The sequence below is a fragment of the Caretta caretta genome, chromosome 3, assembly GCF_965140235.1.
Source record: "Caretta caretta isolate rCarCar2 chromosome 3, rCarCar1.hap1, whole genome shotgun sequence".
Taxonomy (NCBI): domain Eukaryota; kingdom Metazoa; phylum Chordata; order Testudines; family Cheloniidae; genus Caretta; species Caretta caretta.
Genome location: NC_134208.1, coordinates 83,271,145 through 83,289,770, shown reverse-complemented (window position 1 = coordinate 83,289,770; position 18,626 = coordinate 83,271,145). Strand labels below are relative to the sequence as shown.

At 42.4% G+C, this 18,626-nt stretch overlaps 1 protein-coding gene across 1 annotated transcript in view; it reads left to right on the top strand.

Annotated features, from left to right (window-relative positions):
* The window catches only part of SEC63 (SEC63 protein translocation regulator), a 102,496-nt gene that overhangs the window by 48,716 nt on the left and 35,154 nt on the right, over nucleotides 1-18,626 (top strand). Inside the window, exons 6-9 of the mRNA XM_048844865.2 lie at nucleotides 5,339-5,397; nucleotides 6,602-6,652; nucleotides 9,192-9,300; nucleotides 17,731-17,825. Coding sequence (XP_048700822.1) covers nucleotides 5,339-5,397; nucleotides 6,602-6,652; nucleotides 9,192-9,300; nucleotides 17,731-17,825 — 314 coding nt within the window. The remainder of the gene's footprint in view (nucleotides 1-5,338; nucleotides 5,398-6,601; nucleotides 6,653-9,191; nucleotides 9,301-17,730; nucleotides 17,826-18,626) is intronic.

Sequence of the window (18,626 nt, the reverse complement as noted above, 5' to 3'; positions counted from 1 at the left end):
AGGATAGTGTTAGGGGTCTGCTATAGACCCCAGGATCAGACTTGGATATGGATAGAGATCTCTTTAATATTATTAGAGAAAAATATTTTTGGGAATTGTGCCATAATGGGAGACTTTAACTTCCCAGGTATAGATTGGAGAATAAATGCACTTAAGGTCTAATAATAAGAATTTCTGCTACAAACTGGGGGGAGAAATTCTTTTCCCATCCCACATATGGCAGTTAGTTAGGCTCTGAGTATGTGAGCGAGGTGCAGCCCAAGCACCGGAGAGAGAGAAGGCTCAGTGTTACTTCAGAGCCCTAGCCCACCCTTCCCAGTGTCCCATCTCCAGTCGTAGCTGTCCCTGATTCTTCAGAGGAAGTAGATAAAAATGTGCACTTAGGGTCTAATAATAATTTCTCCTACAAGATGGAGGTGCATCAGTTGGAAGCAACAGACAAGAGAGATCTGGAGGTGTGGGTCAATCACATGATGGCTGAGCCACCAATGTGATGTGGCTGTGAAAAAGGCAAATGAAATCCTAGGATGCATCAGGTGAGGCATTTCCAGTAGAAATGGAGAAATATTAATGCCATTGTGCAAGGGACTGGTGAAGACCTTATTTGGAATACTGTGTACAATTCTCATCACCCATGCTGAAGAAAGATTAATTTAAACGGGAACAAGTGCAGAGAAGAACTACTATGATGACCTGGGGAATGGAGGGTCTATCTTATGTGAGAAGACTAGAAGAGCTTGGCTTGTTTTAGTCTAGCAAAAAAAGGTTGAGAAGAAGGGATGTGACTGGAGTTACAGAAATGGGATGAAATTCAGTAATACCAAGTTCAAGGTTCTGGAACAGCCACCCAGTAGGAGTTGTGGGGACAAACAACTTAATCAGCTTTGAAAGAGAGCTGAACAAATTTGAGTGTAGTTGTATGATGGGGTTGTTTGTGATGGTAGGGAGCAGGGCTCAGTTCCAGTTTCTTATGTTCCTAAAAGCTCATGCTTCAGGGTTTCAGCCAGCCACATGCTAGACTAAGGACGGGATTCCTCTCCTCCCCCTCAATGTATTCAGCTTTTTTTATCTTCTTCCTCTGAAACATCAGGGATGGTCACAGCTGGAGATGGGACATTGGATTGAGTGGGCCAGGGCTCTTGAGGTCGCTCCAAGCATTCTGTCTCTCAGGTGCTTGGCTGGCCGGTTCTTGCTCATGTGCTCAGGGTCTAGCTGATTGCTCTATGTGGGGTTCGGAAGGAAATTTCCCCCAGGTCAGATTGGCAGTGATCTTGAGGAGGTTTACGCCTGATTGTGCAGTGTGTGGGTCACTTGCCAGGGTTATCTAGATATATCTCACTTGATCATTTCCCTGCCATTCCACTGGTGTCCTATAGTCGCTCCTAGTCTCTGCCTGTGGTGCTTAGTAGTCTAGTCTCTTGTGGGCAGCAGTATTTTAGTCTAATTTCAGTTATTGGGTTTAATGTGTGAGTGGTGGGTGGTGTTAGTGGACTGGGTGGGATATGGAGGTGGTCAGCTAGAGGCAAGGACTGTAGAGAGACTCTGAAGGGAGGCACTCTCTAGAGCACTTCTCATCTAAAAAGAATGGATTGTTGACTCCGGAACCTGTGCCAGGTCCATTGAAGCCCAGCACTGAAGTATCCTTACAAATGCACTGTGGTCACAGATCAGTACTGGTATCAGTGACACCAGAGGCATATGCAGCCCCAATAGAACTGCTTAACCTCTTGGTACCTGTGTCCCTAGGAGTGCAGGAAGGTATCCAGTCAGTACCAATTCCTTGGTTCCTACACCGCCTCGTCAGCAGCATGCAGTATCATTACCATTCAGCTTTTGGTACTTCAGAGCCAATGCAATTGAGGAAAAAGCCAGCAATGATATTCCTGATACCACCATCTCTGGGATCTGACCACCTATCTCCAGTTCCAATGGGCTCTGCTCCCCCACTATTGGAGGACTCTGTGTCGTGATCTTGTGTCCCTGTCTAGGTGGGATGCATAACCTCTGTCAGAGATTTGGAGGTCACAGATCTCACAGCAGTCCCAGTAGTGGCTGCCTCCTAGGAGGCAATGGCATAGATAAGGGTGGGTCCCAGGGCCATATCCTCCTGCTAGGATGTCTCTTCACCCACCTCAGTCAGTTTCCTTAAGGGTGCACTGAGAGCATCAGCACCACAGGCAACGTTCTCTGGTGTTAAGGATCAGAATCAGTCCCGAGCAGCTAGAAGTTGCTTGGGCAGCTCCCTCACCAAAGACACAGAGCTGGCACTGGTGTTGCATCATGTTCTTTATCACCAGCTAAACCTGTAGAGTCAGTAAGTGACTCATCATCAAAAAGTAGGGGTCCACATGTTCCTGTACCTGGATGATTGGCTGGTCAAATGCTGGTTCCAGACTCACATGCTGTCCAGTGTATCCATCATCCTGTGCACATTCAGTGTGCTGGAGCTCCTAGTAAACTGGGACAAATCAATCCTGAAACCAGTACAGAGAATAGAATGTATTAGGGTGGTCTTACACTCTATGAAGGTCAAGGCTTGTTTACCGCAATTGCGGTTGAAAACACTATGGGGCTTAGTTCTAGAATTGAAGGCACATCCTCTGACCATAGTGTGCAGCTGCCTCAGATTCCTGGGACACATGGCAGTGTGTGCCTGTGCAGTGCAGCACATTGGACTGCACCTCAGCAAGCTGCAAGGATGGCTTGCTTCAGTGTATGCCCCGAGTTGCCATCATTTAGACACAGTGGTTTGACTACCAATGTTAGTTTTGTCTCTGGATTGGTGAATGGACCCTAAGAAAGTCTGTATGGTGGCCCCCTTCATTCCCCACAAGCAACGCTCACTTTAGTCACAGGCGCATTATCCCTGGGTGTGGGAGGGTGGGGGCACATGAGATCTGTAAGTCTTTAAAGATCTAAAGACTCTCATAAATATCAGGGAATTGCAAGCTGTTGGTCTAACCTGTTCAGATTTCCTTCCACATATCAAGGGGAAAAAAATCTGCTAGTTTTATGTGACAGCACAGCGACTGGTTTGATGTAAAGAGGCAGGGAGGAGTGAATTTTCCTCAGCTATTCCTGTGCAACTTTTGCATAGCTAATTGGATTCACCTCAGAGCTGCTTACCTTCTAGGGGGTGCAGAATACATTGTCAGATAAGATGAGCACATCCTTCTCCATTGGCCATTAATGGTTGCTGAGTCCCAACATGGCCAGATCCATCTTCCAGCTATGGGGGACTCCCCAAGTGGACCTTTTAGCAACAAAGGCCAATAGGAAATGCCATCAGTTGTGTTCCCAGGGAGGTCTCGGCAAGACTCATTGTCAGATACATTCCTGCTGTCCTGAAAGATCTCCATCCTGTATGCCTTCCCTCTGATTCAATTACTGCCCAGAGTTTTGTCCAAAATCAAGCAAGACCATGCTCACCTCATAGCGCCTGCATGGCCTCAGCAACACTGGTATTCGATTCTGCTACCCTTGTCACTCAGACCTCCACTCTTTCTCCTGTTGGACCCAGACGTGATTCATAGGGCCATAGGCACCTGCTCAACCCCAGCCTGCAAGCCCTCCACTTGACAGGTGGATGCTTTATGGTTAACATTGTTAGAAAAGGCTTGCTCTATGTATGTTCAGGAAGTACTTCTGAGTAGTACATCTGGTCCCAACAGAAGGATGTCCCTCTGGAACACGCTCCCATCAGTCACATATTAGATTACCTTTTACACCTAAAACATAAACTTCAGCAGTTACCTGTATCAGATGTACCTCTGTCAGTTTTCTGCCCCTTAGCGGACAGTAGATCAGTTTTCCCTAGCCCCATCACCATTAGGTTTCTAAAGGGTCTTGGACAGATTATACCCACAGTACGTGATCCTATTCCTTCATGGGATCTGAACTTGGTGTCAGCAAAATTAATGGGGGCCATCTTTTGGACCTCTTGTAGCTTTCCTTCCTCCTGTCTACAGAGGTGGCATTTTTAATTGTGATTACCTCGGTAAGGAGAGTGGATGAGTTGAGAGCCTGGGTATCCGAGCCTCCCTGTACAGCTTTTCATAAGGATAAAGTTTACCTCCACTCTTGCCCTAAGTTCCTGCCAAAGATGGTGTCTAATTTTCACATTAACCAGGGAATTTATTTACTCACTTTCTTTCCAAAGCCTCACTCTTACAGAGATGAGGAGACAATTCATTTGTCAGATGTGATGGGAGCTTTAGCTTTCTACGTGGACCTGTACTAAGTTGTTTAGGTATTCACTAACAAATTGTGACCATAAACAAAACTGCATTGAAGGACCAGCCAGTCTCTGCTCAAATGATTTCATCCTGGACTTCTTTGTGCGTTCGTTTATGCTACAAGTTGGCTAATGTGACTCCACCAGCTAGGTGTTGTCCCATTCAACTAAAGTGCATGCAGCATCACCGGTTTTTCTGACTAAAGTACTTATTCTGGACATTTGCAAAGTGGCATCTTGGTCATCAGTGCACACGTTTGCTTCTCATTATGCTATAGCACTTCCGTTCAAGAGATGCGCCACTTTTGGAAGTGTTGTTCTCCAATCTCTATTGAAGTAGATCCCAAGCCCACCTCCAAGTTGTTCTGTTAGTGAGTCACTTACAGTGGAGTAGATGTGTAATCACTTGAAGAAGTGGTTGCGTACCTTTCCATAACTATTCTTCGAAACGTGTTGTAAATGTCCATTCCATGATCCACCCTCCTTCCCTTCTCTACTGGAGTCTATCTGGTAAGAAGGACCTGAGGTGGGGCTGGGGACAACTCTGCCCTCTTACACCTGCACACAGTGGTGTACGATGGCGTAGGGCACTCAAACTGCCTCGACAAGTATCACTGAGGGAAAATGTTCTGACAACTGTGCACAGAGCACACGTACCTATGCTGGAATAGACATGTGCAGCACATCTTGCAGAACGATTATAGAAAGGTAGCTAACCATTTTTTCCCCATCAAGGTATTTACTGTACTGTATGTGTTTGTACCAGTGGAAGCATTGCAAATCTGGACAACTGTATTAAATTGTTACATCTTTGTATTCACCTGTTCTCTTTCGATATATTTGTACATCTTGCATATAGTTATTGAGCCAAAATAGTTTTGGTGAAATTTTCAGAGCTTCAGAAACTCTTATCAGTTCTCTGCATCCTTGAGTAGACATATTTCCAAAACCTTTTTTTAGTTTACTGAATTTTAGAATTTTGTTGTTTAAATACTGACATGGATAAAAGCTCCCCCCCTCTCCCCCCCCACTTGAAAGTCCATGTGATTTTAAAAGAATCCCTTGCCATTTTGTAACAGGTTTGTTTTCTCTTATTCTCTCCAGCTACGAGCTTTGGTATTGCATTGCCAGCTTGGATTGTGGATCAGAAAAATTCTCTCTTGGTGAGTTAACGTAACTTTATGTAATATTCCATGACACAGCCTCGGGCATTAATCCTGCAAATATGTTAAGCCCATACTTAACTTTATGCATGTGAGTAGGTATTGATTGATCAGATGTTTCTACTTCCAAGCCTATCACTCATTTAGAGTGTATCATTGTTCTCTGTTTCCATGGAGAAAATTTCAGAATAAGAAGTGATAAAATAGCTTAAATGTAATCTTTTTGGGAGCAGGGTACTAACACATGCAGAAATGATGTTGATGTGGTAGCCTGGTCATTATACCTTCTATAAGTGTACCTTTGCTATTGCATAGAATAGCTTAAATCATAGTCATAGGACTGGAAGGGACCTTGAGAGGTCGTCTAGTCCAGTCCTCTTCACTAATGGCAGGACTAAGTATTATCTAGACCAGGGGTTCTCAAACTGGGGGTTGGGACCCCTTGGGGTCGCGCGGTTATTACATGGGGGGTCGCGAGCTGCCAGCCTCCACCCCAAACCCTGCTTTGCCTCTAGCATTTATAATGGTGTTAAATATATTAAGTGTTTTTCATTTATAAGAGGGGGGGTCAGAGGCTTGCTATGTGAAAGGGGTCTCCAGTACAAAAGTTTGAGAACCACTGATCTAGACCATGCCTGACAGATGTTTGTCTAATCTATTCTTAAAAATCTCCAATGATGCGGATTCCACAACCTTCCTAGGCAATTTATGCAAGCACAGAATCAAATATACACATGACTTCAACTTATTGGTCTTTATATAGAGATATAATTTCTTTCTATACAACTTACTGTACCCTAGCAATTCTGCACCCACAGTTTAAAAATCCTTTCTATTACATTACATTGCTAGACGTTAGTGCTGACCCTTACCTGCTTGCTCAAGAATAGAATAACTAGATGTCTTTCCTTAAAATCACTACTTAGCAGACAACTTTTGGATAATTAAAACAACCCACCCAAGACAACAGATGGGCATTTTAAAGAACTTACTCATACAAAACACTTACTATATTTAATTGGTGAAAATTTCTGAATGAGATCTTGCTTCTGATCCATTTAGTTGTAGCCTTCAAAATCATAAATTTCAAGATGGCTCCTAGAGCGATAAATTTAGCTAATTAATGCATATGTATGTAACACAACTTCTTGTTTGAAATATAGTTAGTAATAGACTTGTGTACATCAAATATGTTTCTTTTTAGGTTTTGCTGGTATATGGACTAGCATTTATGGTTATTCTTCCAGTTGTTGTGGTAAGTATTACCTAAACTAAAGGGAAAAGAATCTTTATTTTTATGAATGGGGGGAATGAGGAGCTCAAGTCTTACTCCTAAGACATCTTTGTGTACAGTCTAGTAACTGTGTTTGCTTCCATTTAAAGTGCACTTGCAGAAAAGCTCTCATGAAAAAAGATGCTATGCCATGGTGTTGAAATTCATGACCAATTGTTTGCAGAATTTGCCCATCCCTTTGTCATGCATTTTTATGTATACACAGTATTGTCAGCCTCAGTCAGAAGTCATGAGTCAGGTGCTCAAATATTAGCTGAAACATGAAATGTTAAAAAATTATTGGATTCTTTTCATCTGCCTCTTGGTATTTGACTTTTCAGGATTCATTTTGTCAGGCTTTTCTCTGAAATTCTGAGGGATAAAAACTTTTAAAATGAAAGAGATTCTCATGACTCCAAGAGCTGGGACTTTAAGAAAAAACATTGACTATCCTGAACGTTTACAACAGTGTATATATTCTGCTGCATAGCTTCTCTCCTTATTCCTCACAATTGGGGAATACCTTTCATCTATGGCTTTTGAAGTTAATTCAGGGTTGTTGCTGAGCCTCAATGTTGAACTAAGGCCACTAGAATTACTTCCTCCAGGGATGGAACAAGTTGATGGTCAGTTTTCGCTTGATAACTTTGTTCTATAATTTTAATTTTTATTCATTTTTGTGTAGTAACAATTTTATTTCAACCTTCAGTTTTGTGTGAAAGCGTGGTCTCTCTCTTCCTTGCACACTCTCTGTGAAAACTCCCTTTGTGTTCTCCTTTCTCCATGCATAGTTTCATATGGAATTTTGAGACTCTGGATACTACTGCACATGGCCAGCTTACAGGCAGCTCAACTCCACCGCTGCTGGTGGCAGGTGGCTACTGAACCAGAGAAAGGGCTGGGGAGAGACCATGCTTCTGCTGACCTTTATCTGCCCAACAGAGCAGCACTAGATTGTGGCAGGATGTAGGAGGTGGGGGAAAGTGAGCAAGTGAGGAGTACAAAGAAGTGAGTGTATGTGGTAGAATGAATACACGTGGTGATTATTTTTATTATTTGTATTACCGTAGTACCTAGGAGCCTCAGTCAAGAACCAGGACCTGATTGTGCTAGGTGCCGTACAGACACAGACCAAGGGACTGTCCCCACTCCAGAAAGTTTACAATCTAAATATAAAACAAGAGACAATAGTTGGAGATAGATGGGGTGTACAAGGAAACAATGAGACCATATTGGTTATAGGGAGGTGGGATTTAGGGAGGGGAGAAGACTTGGGTATAGAGAGAGGAGATGGGAGGATAGGTGACAGTAGGGGGAAAAAAAAGAAGGCAAAAGCATAGAAAACATAAAAGGGAGGATTGGGCACCATTTTCTCTTTTCCCTATCTGTCAAAATCACATAAACACTCCTCCCTTAGAACAAGTAATATTCTGTTTTATTCCCCTTTGAGAATCTGGTCACACTAGAAACAGCGTTCATGCTGCATATCTGAACTATTTTTGTTTAAAAGTACTGTAAACATTTGCACCAGTTTCAAAGGTTCAGTGGGACCTTTATGAATCTAAAGGTTTGAGTAGGGGATTGGACTAGATGACCTCCTGAGGTCCTTTCCAACCCTGATATTCTATGATTCTATGAATCTCTGTGTACAGATTCGTCAGACTGTTGAGCGTAACCCATTTTGACCATTCATATTCTACTGACATCATTGTAAAGCTCTCTTGGCCCATCAAAGACCTTAATTGGCTTGTTTAAAAACTCTGTTCTGCAGAAGCCAAAGTAAAGGGCACAGTCAAGAACATGCACTGTAAATGTGTGTGGAGGGACTGAGAGTAACCTGTGGTCTTTAGGAAACTTAAGTGACTAGCTTTCAACTCTAGTGATTGGTTTGTATCAGTTTATGTTTTCAAGGCTGTCTCTGCAAGAAAAAGAGCTAGAAAAATTAAAAAAACATAAAAGCTGAAGCTGTTTACATTTGGAAGTCCCCCAAATGTGGAGGAAAGGGAGGTGTGGCTGTCAATCTCCTAGGCTAGCAAAGCTCAGCTGTGATGCTAATACATTAGATAAAAATAAGTTTTCAGAATTATTTTATACATAAATTTATACTGTTACAGATTTCTTGAGGAACAAATTGAAAATAGTTTCTAGTCAATTTCACCTTCTGGTTGACATGAGCCAACACAATCCTTTAACCTTTTGGTTTATAAACACTTCAGGGGGATATTTTTGGTAACTTTTAAAATGTTAGAATGACCTTCAGTCTTAGAGTTGGTAAAAGGTGATCTTTACAAAACTGAAATTGAACTGGCATTGTTCCATCACAGCTATGTTAAAAAGACAAATTCAGACTCTGTAGGGTGAATTTAATTTTTTTTTGTATTGATATGAATATTGGAGGTTTGGTTCTGAATAAATCCTGAATTGAAAAGCAGTTTAGTTGTATTTTAATGTATTCTAGTATTTGATAGTTATAATTAAAAGATTAATCCTTGACACAGTATATCCTTATTGAATTTCTTAGGGTTCTTGGTGGTACCGATCAATACGCTACAGTGGAGATCAGATTCTCATACGCACAACTCAAATCTATACATATTTTGTTTATAAAACGCGAAATATGGATCTGAAACGTAAGTAAAAAAGGTATCTGAAAAAACTGGGTGAAGTTGGTTAAAGGTATAAAGTTGCCTTTTAAACTCCTTGGGGACTCATTCTTCATTTGAATACCTCATTGCTTATATGGGGTGATTAATATAACCCCATTGTAAGGTTGGTTAAATGGAAGCACAGAAGCTGACTTGTCCATGGTTATACATTGAGCCACTGCCAATCAGGATTGTAACCTAGGTCTGCATGCCCTCTTTATTCCTGCTGTAAACATGCTGTCACTCATAAGCTTACTGTTGGAAAAATTCCAAATACTAGAATTCTGGGGACCCAGAGTATTTTTAAACATTTACATTACCAAAGAGTTAAATGTAGAATTGGAGGCACCAGACATAATATCCTAGCTAAAGTTTCTGTCATTGTAAATATCTGCTCTGAAAGCCTTACACCTTGCTTCATGCCAAAACATGGAATGTCCTTTTCAGATGACTTGTTCATTCAATGTATATCGTATGCCTAATTTTCTATCTACTCATACTAAGTTTAAAAAAAAAAAAAAATCTTCAGAAGTAAAGTCTGCAGAACTCTCACAATGGGTCTAACCCCTTGGAGGCAGAATCGGACCCGTCAATCAAAGCAGGGTGACAGTTACTGCGCCCTTGAAGAGCTGGTTAGGTCTAGAATCATCTGTCTACAATGGCTGAAGGGTTTACCAGATCTGCTAGAGCAACCAGAAAAGAAAATGATTAAAATGGGATCCTCTTTATTCTTAATATTTGACTTCCTGGATTCTAAGACTTACTGAGGTGAGGTCTTAGCCTTGGGGGCTCTGCAACAAGATTGCTGGAAACACCCCTTTTGATACTCCGGTAGAGGCAGGAATACCTCACAGGCAACCAGAGAAATAGAAGATTTCAAGGAAGAGCACAAAAGTGCCTTTGTTAACTGAACCCTGCTCACGCCATGGGTTGGCCACGTCCCACTGCTTTTTCACTTTCCTCCAGCTGTAGATGAATGAGAGAGAATAATTCTGAAAATTCTGTAAATATCAGACATGGAGTAACAAGCAGGCTGTAGGGGGCCTCTGGGCCGACCGCTTTCTTCTGACCATTTCCTCTGCACTCTTTAGCAAGATGTTAATCAGCCCTTATGTGCCATTGCCTTGCTCACTTTGGCATTTAACTAGATAACAGGGCTTCCCTATGTGAGGGCTTCCTCTGGCCATCTCTGAACCTCTGTAAAGTTTAAGGAGCCTATTAAAGGTGTGTTTTCACAGCACAGTTAGCTTGAGTATTACCCCTAACTTGGCTCCTGTCCACACACACACATCTCTAGCTTGAGTTAAATGGTGCTTTAAGATCAAGCTAGTAATACAGTGAAGGTACAACCGCTTGAATTACAACTCATCATCTAACCCACTGTGCTAATCCAGTCACTGTGTGATGTCAGTCAAATAATTCTGTGTAACTCGAGTGTTGTTTTGAAGTGTGGTTACTTTCACTGGAGCTAGGCTAGCTCAAGTGCAGTTAGCTTGAGTTAGCACACATGAGCTAACTTGCAGTGAACTCCACCCATTAGAGATCATCTCAAGAGTGAACTTTTCCAGAGTTACACTTATTTCTATAGCACAGGAGCAGTTCTCTTTTCAGATTCCCTTTTCATTGATATCCTATTATCTTAGAACATGGAGGCCACTCTCCCTCTGTGCTACAAGAAATGGGGGAAACCCTGTGTGGTCAGGGAGAAATGTGAGGATACTCAGCAGTAGGAAGTTTTTTATCTGAATTTCTTGTTCTACCTAATAACCTGTGAATTAAAGTTTTTAAAGGAAATAGCTCTACAAAGCAGCTTCGGAAGCATCTCAAACTGGGTAGGTCTTCAGGGGTGTGGCTATTCCCTGCCTGTCGTAATTGACAAGTCTGGTTCTGCCTCTAAGGAGCTGCAAGCTGGGGTAAGATGCATTATAATGGATCTGCAGTCTGTCCTGCTCGAAGAAAGGAAATTTTTGAGTAAGTTATGATATATTTTTCTATACTCTGTGATATGTCAAAAGACAAACGTCCTAGCAATACAATAGAGAGAAACTAAACTCTCCCTGCTTAACCCATGCCCTGAAAAAAAGCCTAGAGGAACAGATACACCATACAACATATACCAAAGGCAGAAAGGAAAAACTTATTCTGTCAGGCTAACTGGGAAAATAGAGCAGAGAACCCTTTCCTGAGAGGACCAAGCCTCACAAAACTAGGGACAGTATTTCAATCATCTAGGCCAGTGGTTCCTAAACTTGTTGCGCCGCTTGTGCAGGGAAAGCCCTTGGCGGGCCGGTTTGTTTACCTGCTGCATCTGCAGGTTCGGCCGATCGCGGCTCCCAATAGCCACGGTTTGCTGCTCCAGGACAACGGGAGCCGCTGGAAGCGGCACAGGCCAAGGGACCGTTGTCAGGCAGAGGTGGTGAGCACAATTTTCTATCTAAATCAATCTGACAGGGGCTCTACTAAAGTTTATCATTATCTGTTTACTATTACCATTGCATTGGAGCACCTCACAATCTAATGTATTTCACAATATACCCATGAAGCAGAGAGGAACTACTATCCTCATTTATAGAGGGGAAATTGAGGCACAGAGAGGCCAACTCACCCAAGGTCACACAAAAATGTCTATGGCAGAGCAGGGAATTGAACCTAGTTTTCTTGAGTCCTGTGTTAGCACTCTACCCAGAGGACCGTCCTAAATGGGGTGAAATCAGCATCATAGGTGGAGAGGATGGCATGTGGGTCAAAATAGACTCAACTGAATAAAGAAGAAAAGACAGAGTTGTGAAGGGCCTTGAAGTTGAGGACAAGAAACTTGAACTCACTATGGTGGCAAACTAGCCTTTTCTCTGCCTGAGTTCTCTCCCCCCATCTGTAGAGGGTATACTGATACTTATGCATCTTTTTGTAAAGTGTTTTGAAAACTATATAGCAAATGTAGTACTAAATATTTGTTACTACTGAACCGAATTTTGTGAGTCCACTCTGTTTGTTTGTGCATGTGTCCTACAGTGCTGCCTATGCATCTTCTTAGTAATTAAAACGTTTTTCTCTCCCCTTTCTTGAGGATTAAGGGACTAAGGGAAGAGATGAGTTGATCATCACTGTGGGGAAGGAGGATACTTTATGACTAGGTGTTTTAAATTAACAGAGTTGCTTTCCTTCATGCTAAGGTCCACAGATCCACAACAATAGGTACTTCAGGCTGCTTGCAGGTTAGGGGCAGAATCAGACTTTACAGTCACTGGCAGAAGGGGAATGCCTCATCTCCTGAAGTTCCCTCCAGTTTTTCTGGTTCTACAGTGGCTGCTGGCTCAGCCAGGCTTCCCTGCTGCAGCGCTTTTCTGAAGGAAATTCCAAATTTTGTATTAAAAATTGTAGACCAGTGGTTTTCAACCTAGTGTCTGCAGACCCCTGGGGGTCCGCAGACTGCCTAAGGTTTTCAAAGGGGTCCGCACCATTCATTTGAAATGTTTAGGGGTCCACAAATTGGGGGAAAAAGGTTGAAAACCACTGTTGTAGACTAATAATTCAGCTCAATAACATGTCTGTGTAATGTCCAGCCATGTGCTATGGCTGCATTTGCCTTTTGAGGGATTGTCCCCTCAGCTCTGCTTCCCCTTCAGAGGTATTTGTAGCAGCTCGTACTCCTGTAGGCTGCAGGGAGAAAGGTAGGCCAAGACAAACCAGAGATGGAAAAAAAGGGTTTGTCTCCTTTTTCACCCTACTCATATCTGAGATCTCCGCGGGAAGCACGGACTTATCTGTCCCATGCAGATCCCATGTCATTAGGCTTGGCAAGATTTGACTTAAATTAACAGAAATTGGTAAACATTGATTTCAGCTGACACACTAAAATCAACAACAAAAAATCCAGTGGTAACAGTTGGCTTGAGTGCAGGACACCTACCCCCCCACCTTGTTCCTGTAGGGATTGGGTGTCGCTGGCCTCGCGGCAACTCAGATAGCCCTCTGCAGCCCCGCTGTCACAAGAGTGAGAGAGAAGTGCTGTGACAGCAAAGCTGCAGAGGGCTCTTTGCACTGCCGCAGGCCTGTGACACTAGATGCACAAGGTGTGGGGAAGGCTGTGGCCCCGACGGAGCAGAGCAGAGTCCCCATGGGGAAAAATAAGGGGAAATAAATGAATGAATAATATCAGCCCCTTTTCCTTCTCACTTTCATGGAGTGCAGCAGAGTGGACAATCCTCAGTGCCCAGTTTCCCCTGCTCACCTGTACAGAATACAAAATGCGGATAAATGCAGAAAAAGACCCGGTCGTAGACTTGTGCTGATTGCTCTAGTTGTATACCTCCCCACCCCACAAAGTGAATTCTTGTTCCTTAAGGAAGGAACGGTAGCAATCCAGAACAATTATAGATTCAAATAGTAAAATATATTTTAAACAAAGAATTGAAGACTCTTTCAGGCAAGAGTGTATTAAGTATTATGAAACTACACTTAGGAGGTGTGTAATTGCCCTAGATAAGATCCAGCTCTATATTCCCATCTCTCACATCCTAGGAAGGGAGCACCCAATGTCCAGAGGAGTATCCATTGGAGCTGGAATGACAGGAACAGCTTTTGTTCCATTCGCTGTCTCTTCAAACCCTGGAAAGGCTATTTCATAATGGAAATCCTCCATCTACTTCAGACTGAAGCTGATGCTCCCCATCCTATTTTTAGCTTTAGAGGATCGGACAAGCAGTGCAAGGCCCTGTCTGAAACATCTAAATAAGTTCCTAAAGGAAGATTGTCTTCACAGCATTTCTATTTTACCATTGTCAGACAATTCTTATGTTTTGTAGATGAATGACAGCCTTTTTATTTCCCTGACTTCAGTTGCTATTGTTTGATCTTACATGAATCAATATGCTTTGCAGCATCATGGTAGTACTAATATTGGCTTTAGGGAAGATGGAAGTTCAGTCTTCCTGGACAGAGTTCTGCTCAGGGTTCTGTACAGAGAGAAAGCTGAAGTAAATACACTGAGTAATACAGTTCCTGGGGTATCTTGTAATCTAGACAGTCTGTCTTTCTCTCTCTGCGAGGGAAGACAATCATAGGCTTGGGCTGAGGAAGAATACTGTCTGAGGTACAAGACCTCATCTCAGGAGAATGTTCTCCAATATGGCCATCTTCATCTTCTGTTAACAAGTGGTTTAATAAACACAAATTCAATTCTTATTGAAGCCTATTGGCAATTCATCTCAGACAGGCATGCTTCAATGATCTAGAGTTCATATGCTACCTATCCAGTAATTCCAGGCATCGTCTACATCTTACCCTGTCTCATCTGTTGGCAGAGATCTAGCTCCAATTGTTTGTCTACTCCCACAACTGTTGAATGTAGAGTCAGATTTTTATTTTAAAGAGAGATTTCCAATTCAGTTTAGGGAATGGGTACCAGAAAGAAAGCACAGCATCCATGAGCTGGAACACAGTGATTTATTGAGGTCTCGCAGGACTGCTCCTTTCATGGATAACCGATCTATTCTGGTTATGACAGGGTTTCATAAATGGGTAGAATACAATGGACCCTACCCCTCAGAGAAATTCTCTTGTCCTGAGTGGAGCAAAGTTTCCTATCTCTATGTGTACTGCCCATCTAGGGGGAGATGAACACCAAGATATACACGGTGGACGTCAGATTAGCAGTATGGTTCCTACACCCAGAAATGTCTCGCTCATCGTCAGTCAGTTAGTTAAGCTGGTGATAGACCTCTTTGAATCTGGAAACAGCTAATAAAGTGCACTGTGCCCTCTCTTTGTGTCAGGACCTGAGATATGAGGTGGTGAATGAGCTCTCATAAAGTTGGACAAGGTCCCAGCTATGTATCTATTCCCCTTTTCCACTGCTCCCCAGAACAGTACAAAAGCTAGAAATGAGAGAGTAGCAGTGATACTGTTTCAGTCTTTCTATCTGAAGAGATTTTAGTTCTCAGGTCTGATTTAACCTAGCATTGGATCTTCAGATCTCTATCTCACAGAGATCTGAAATTGCAAATCTAATCCTTCATCTGGGACCAGACAGGTTTAAAATGAATACTTGGATGAAGTGACTGTTGCTTTCATGCACTTCAGAGAGAAAGCAGCAAAAAGAATTTATTCTTCTAGCTGGTACATAGTTTAACTACCATGTTAAACCCGTGAACATACCAATAAGTTCCCTCCAGGAGGGCTTTATTGTGGGTAAAAAGGTGAAGTCTCTGTTGTGTAATGTTCCCATGTTGTTCAGAAAAAGGAAGCTATGTACAAATCCCAACACTAGGTGCTTCCTGAAGGCATCAATCACATTCCACAAGATCACAGAGGAAAACGGTAGAACCTCCTTCTGCTCCTTACAGCAATACCCAGATCGAGCCCCTGCAGGAGGTGTTGTCATATTTCCTATCCAGTAGAGTAGGCGTTCTGATGGCTGCAGTCTTCAGTTAGCTGAGTGTGTGTTTGAAGTCAGAAGATATCTCCAATGTACTTCAATTCAGACAGGTAGTCCTCACCATTGTCAGCATTCATTTCCTAAGTAAATTCAAGAAATATTTCTCCTTTGGTTAAGCATCAAAGTACAGTCCTTAGGAGCACTAACACTCTGAGATTAATCATGTCTACTCTGTTGAGATCAGTTAGATGGCCATATGACCATCAATACATAAATTAATCTAATTCTGCATATTGAGCTTCCCAATCTTTAGCCAAAGCCATTTCCTTTCATTTGGCAGACGTCTTCCCTGGGCACTAAAGTATGAAGAAGATATTTATATATAATCTACCTCATTTGGGATATCCACATTTAAAGGCTGATCCTACTGTGTGCATCCTGGAGAGACACTATCTAAATCCCATTTTAACAGTTCTGTAGACCTTAGCGCAAAGAATAATATGAAAATGTATCTGTTTACCTGAAAATTTCCTTACTTTGAGTAATAAGGTCCACAGGTTTGGCCCACCTTGAAGACAAATGGATCATCCAGAATAGAGATGGAAATTGACCTCCAACTATTTAGGTGTGGTCATTAGGTGGAATTTACCATGCCCTGTAGCAGAAGATATTTGTTTTTTCCTCCAAAGTATAGTTAACTCTCTAATGTGGGAAATTAGGATTGAAAGGACATTTTCAGGGAAGGATGGCTAAATCTTCCTGGCTTCATTGAAGGAATTCCTGCTTTCCATGTGTAAGGAATTAGTTTGTAGAACTACTTTTTACTGCAAAGGGTTCATCTAATTTAATCATTTAAAAAATCTAGTACTTAACAATATTTGTTTTAGAATTAAAGGTTCCCAGAGACACTTGAAAAAAACTAATCTAGTCACTTTATCTTGGCTTCAAACAGATGCATCCCAGTACAGAGCTGACTCCCAATTTGAAGGATAGGCAGTGTAGCTTTACAGAACGTCATGCCTGTGTTATAAATTTTTGAAAGCTACTTCTTGAGCCAAGGGCAGATGTAGCCTCCCAATTCAGTGGGTGCAGTATACCAAACTGTTGAGGGGGGCACCGGCCACCTGAAGCAGCACCCACTGGCCTGGCACTGCAACCCTAATCCCAGCCCAGTGAGGAGAGGAGACCTGGGGGAAGAGGGCTAGAGAGCGAGGCTCCCCTCCCAGCCCATTCACACACTGTGATGGTGCTTATCTTGCATGGCTGGGCCTGTGTCCGCATTCCTGGCATTGCAACCAGGAACATGAGGTACAGCACCTCTCAGGTTTGGTCAGTCCAAATCAGAGTGGTGGCATGATCCCTGCACTAGGCTGCAAAGCCCAGACTGAGGAGCCGGGCCAAGCTCCACAAGACTGGAGCCATCAATTCGGGTTGGTTTGTGTGTGCAGTTGAACTCAGAAACCCTTGCTAAAGCTTGAACAGAAAATGTCAAGCGAAAACAATCTCCCCCCCCCCCCCACCACCCTCCTTTTGTACACCACCCTTTTGCCACTTTGGGGGGTGCAAAGAGAGAGCCCCAGCCACTTCAGTTAATGTGAGGGGAAGTGTGCATAAGCACATTAGAAGACTCTCTGCACAGCAGCTTTAGCTGCTGTCAGGAGGATGGGACCAGGGACTTCTGCTGCCTTTAGGGCCACAACCATGTGACAAGTCTACTTCTTTTAAAAATATCAGCATATCCTGCTAGATGTGGTATCACATAGAAAGCCCATCTTGTGGCCCAGAGCTACTTTGACTGATTTTTGTCAGGCGTTACGCCAGAGGCAGCTGTAATATTAGAGGCAGTACTGGGTCTACTGAATATCTTACTCAGAGTAGGGACTTGCCATTGATATGGAGGGATTGAAATAGCTGGGAGTTTTCTGCGTGAGGATGCTGAAAAGTCACTTATCTGGCCTAGTGGGATCTTAATTTCAGGAAGTGAAATTCTAGAACTTTGTGTTTACTTTGCTGTACTTTGTCCCCAATTATCTTTGCAGGGCTTATAATGGTTTTAGCAGGAGCCTCTGAATTTGACCCTCAGTATAACAAAGATGCTACAAGCAGACCAACAGATAACATTCAGATACCTCAGGTTAGTTAATCCTGAAAGATGCTTCACTATTGTGAGAACCACAGACTTAAAAGGGGGAGTTGGTTAGGCTTTTAGATTGACTGACTGGATGGTATCCACCCAGGTCCTCAAAGGTTCTGGACCCACGTTGCTTATTGAACGACAAGTACATTTAATAAAACACTTAAAGAAAAATAAAATCAAGCAATATCACCAAAGCTAAGCTCCTATTAATATTAAACTAAACTGAAAATGAAGCATTACAACAAATCAGGATCAACAGATCAAACAAGTTAGTCCATATTGGATTGGAGTTAAGTCATTAAATTAGTTATATCAAATTAATACTAAAAATAATCAATCCTTATAAACTAGAAGGAATAGTTTAAGAAGTTGGTTATCCCTTTGATTACAAATGCCAACTAAAGAATTTTATCAAAGACAATCAAATCTATAACTCAAATCTGGTTAAACATCTTAATACTGAAATCAAATTATTATCTAATGTCTGAACCACCATCTCAGAGCCAATACAAAGCTTCCTTCTCAGACTTCAAATCTTGTGGAGTGACTAACCCTTCTTTCCCCTCTGGGTCTCTGAAAGATATTATCTTGGAACCATGCAGCTTGTCCAGTCACGTTCAAATTAGGTTGTCTGTAAGTAGCGTCAATTTGGAAAAGTCCATCTTAAATCAGTAATTTTAAAAAAGGGTTTTGCATACCCCAGAGACCATCTCCCATCTATCTATCGATCTATCTAAATTTGAGGAAGCCGGCATGGTCTTGTCTGGGTGAAAGGTGTTAAGATGAAATTGTCACCAG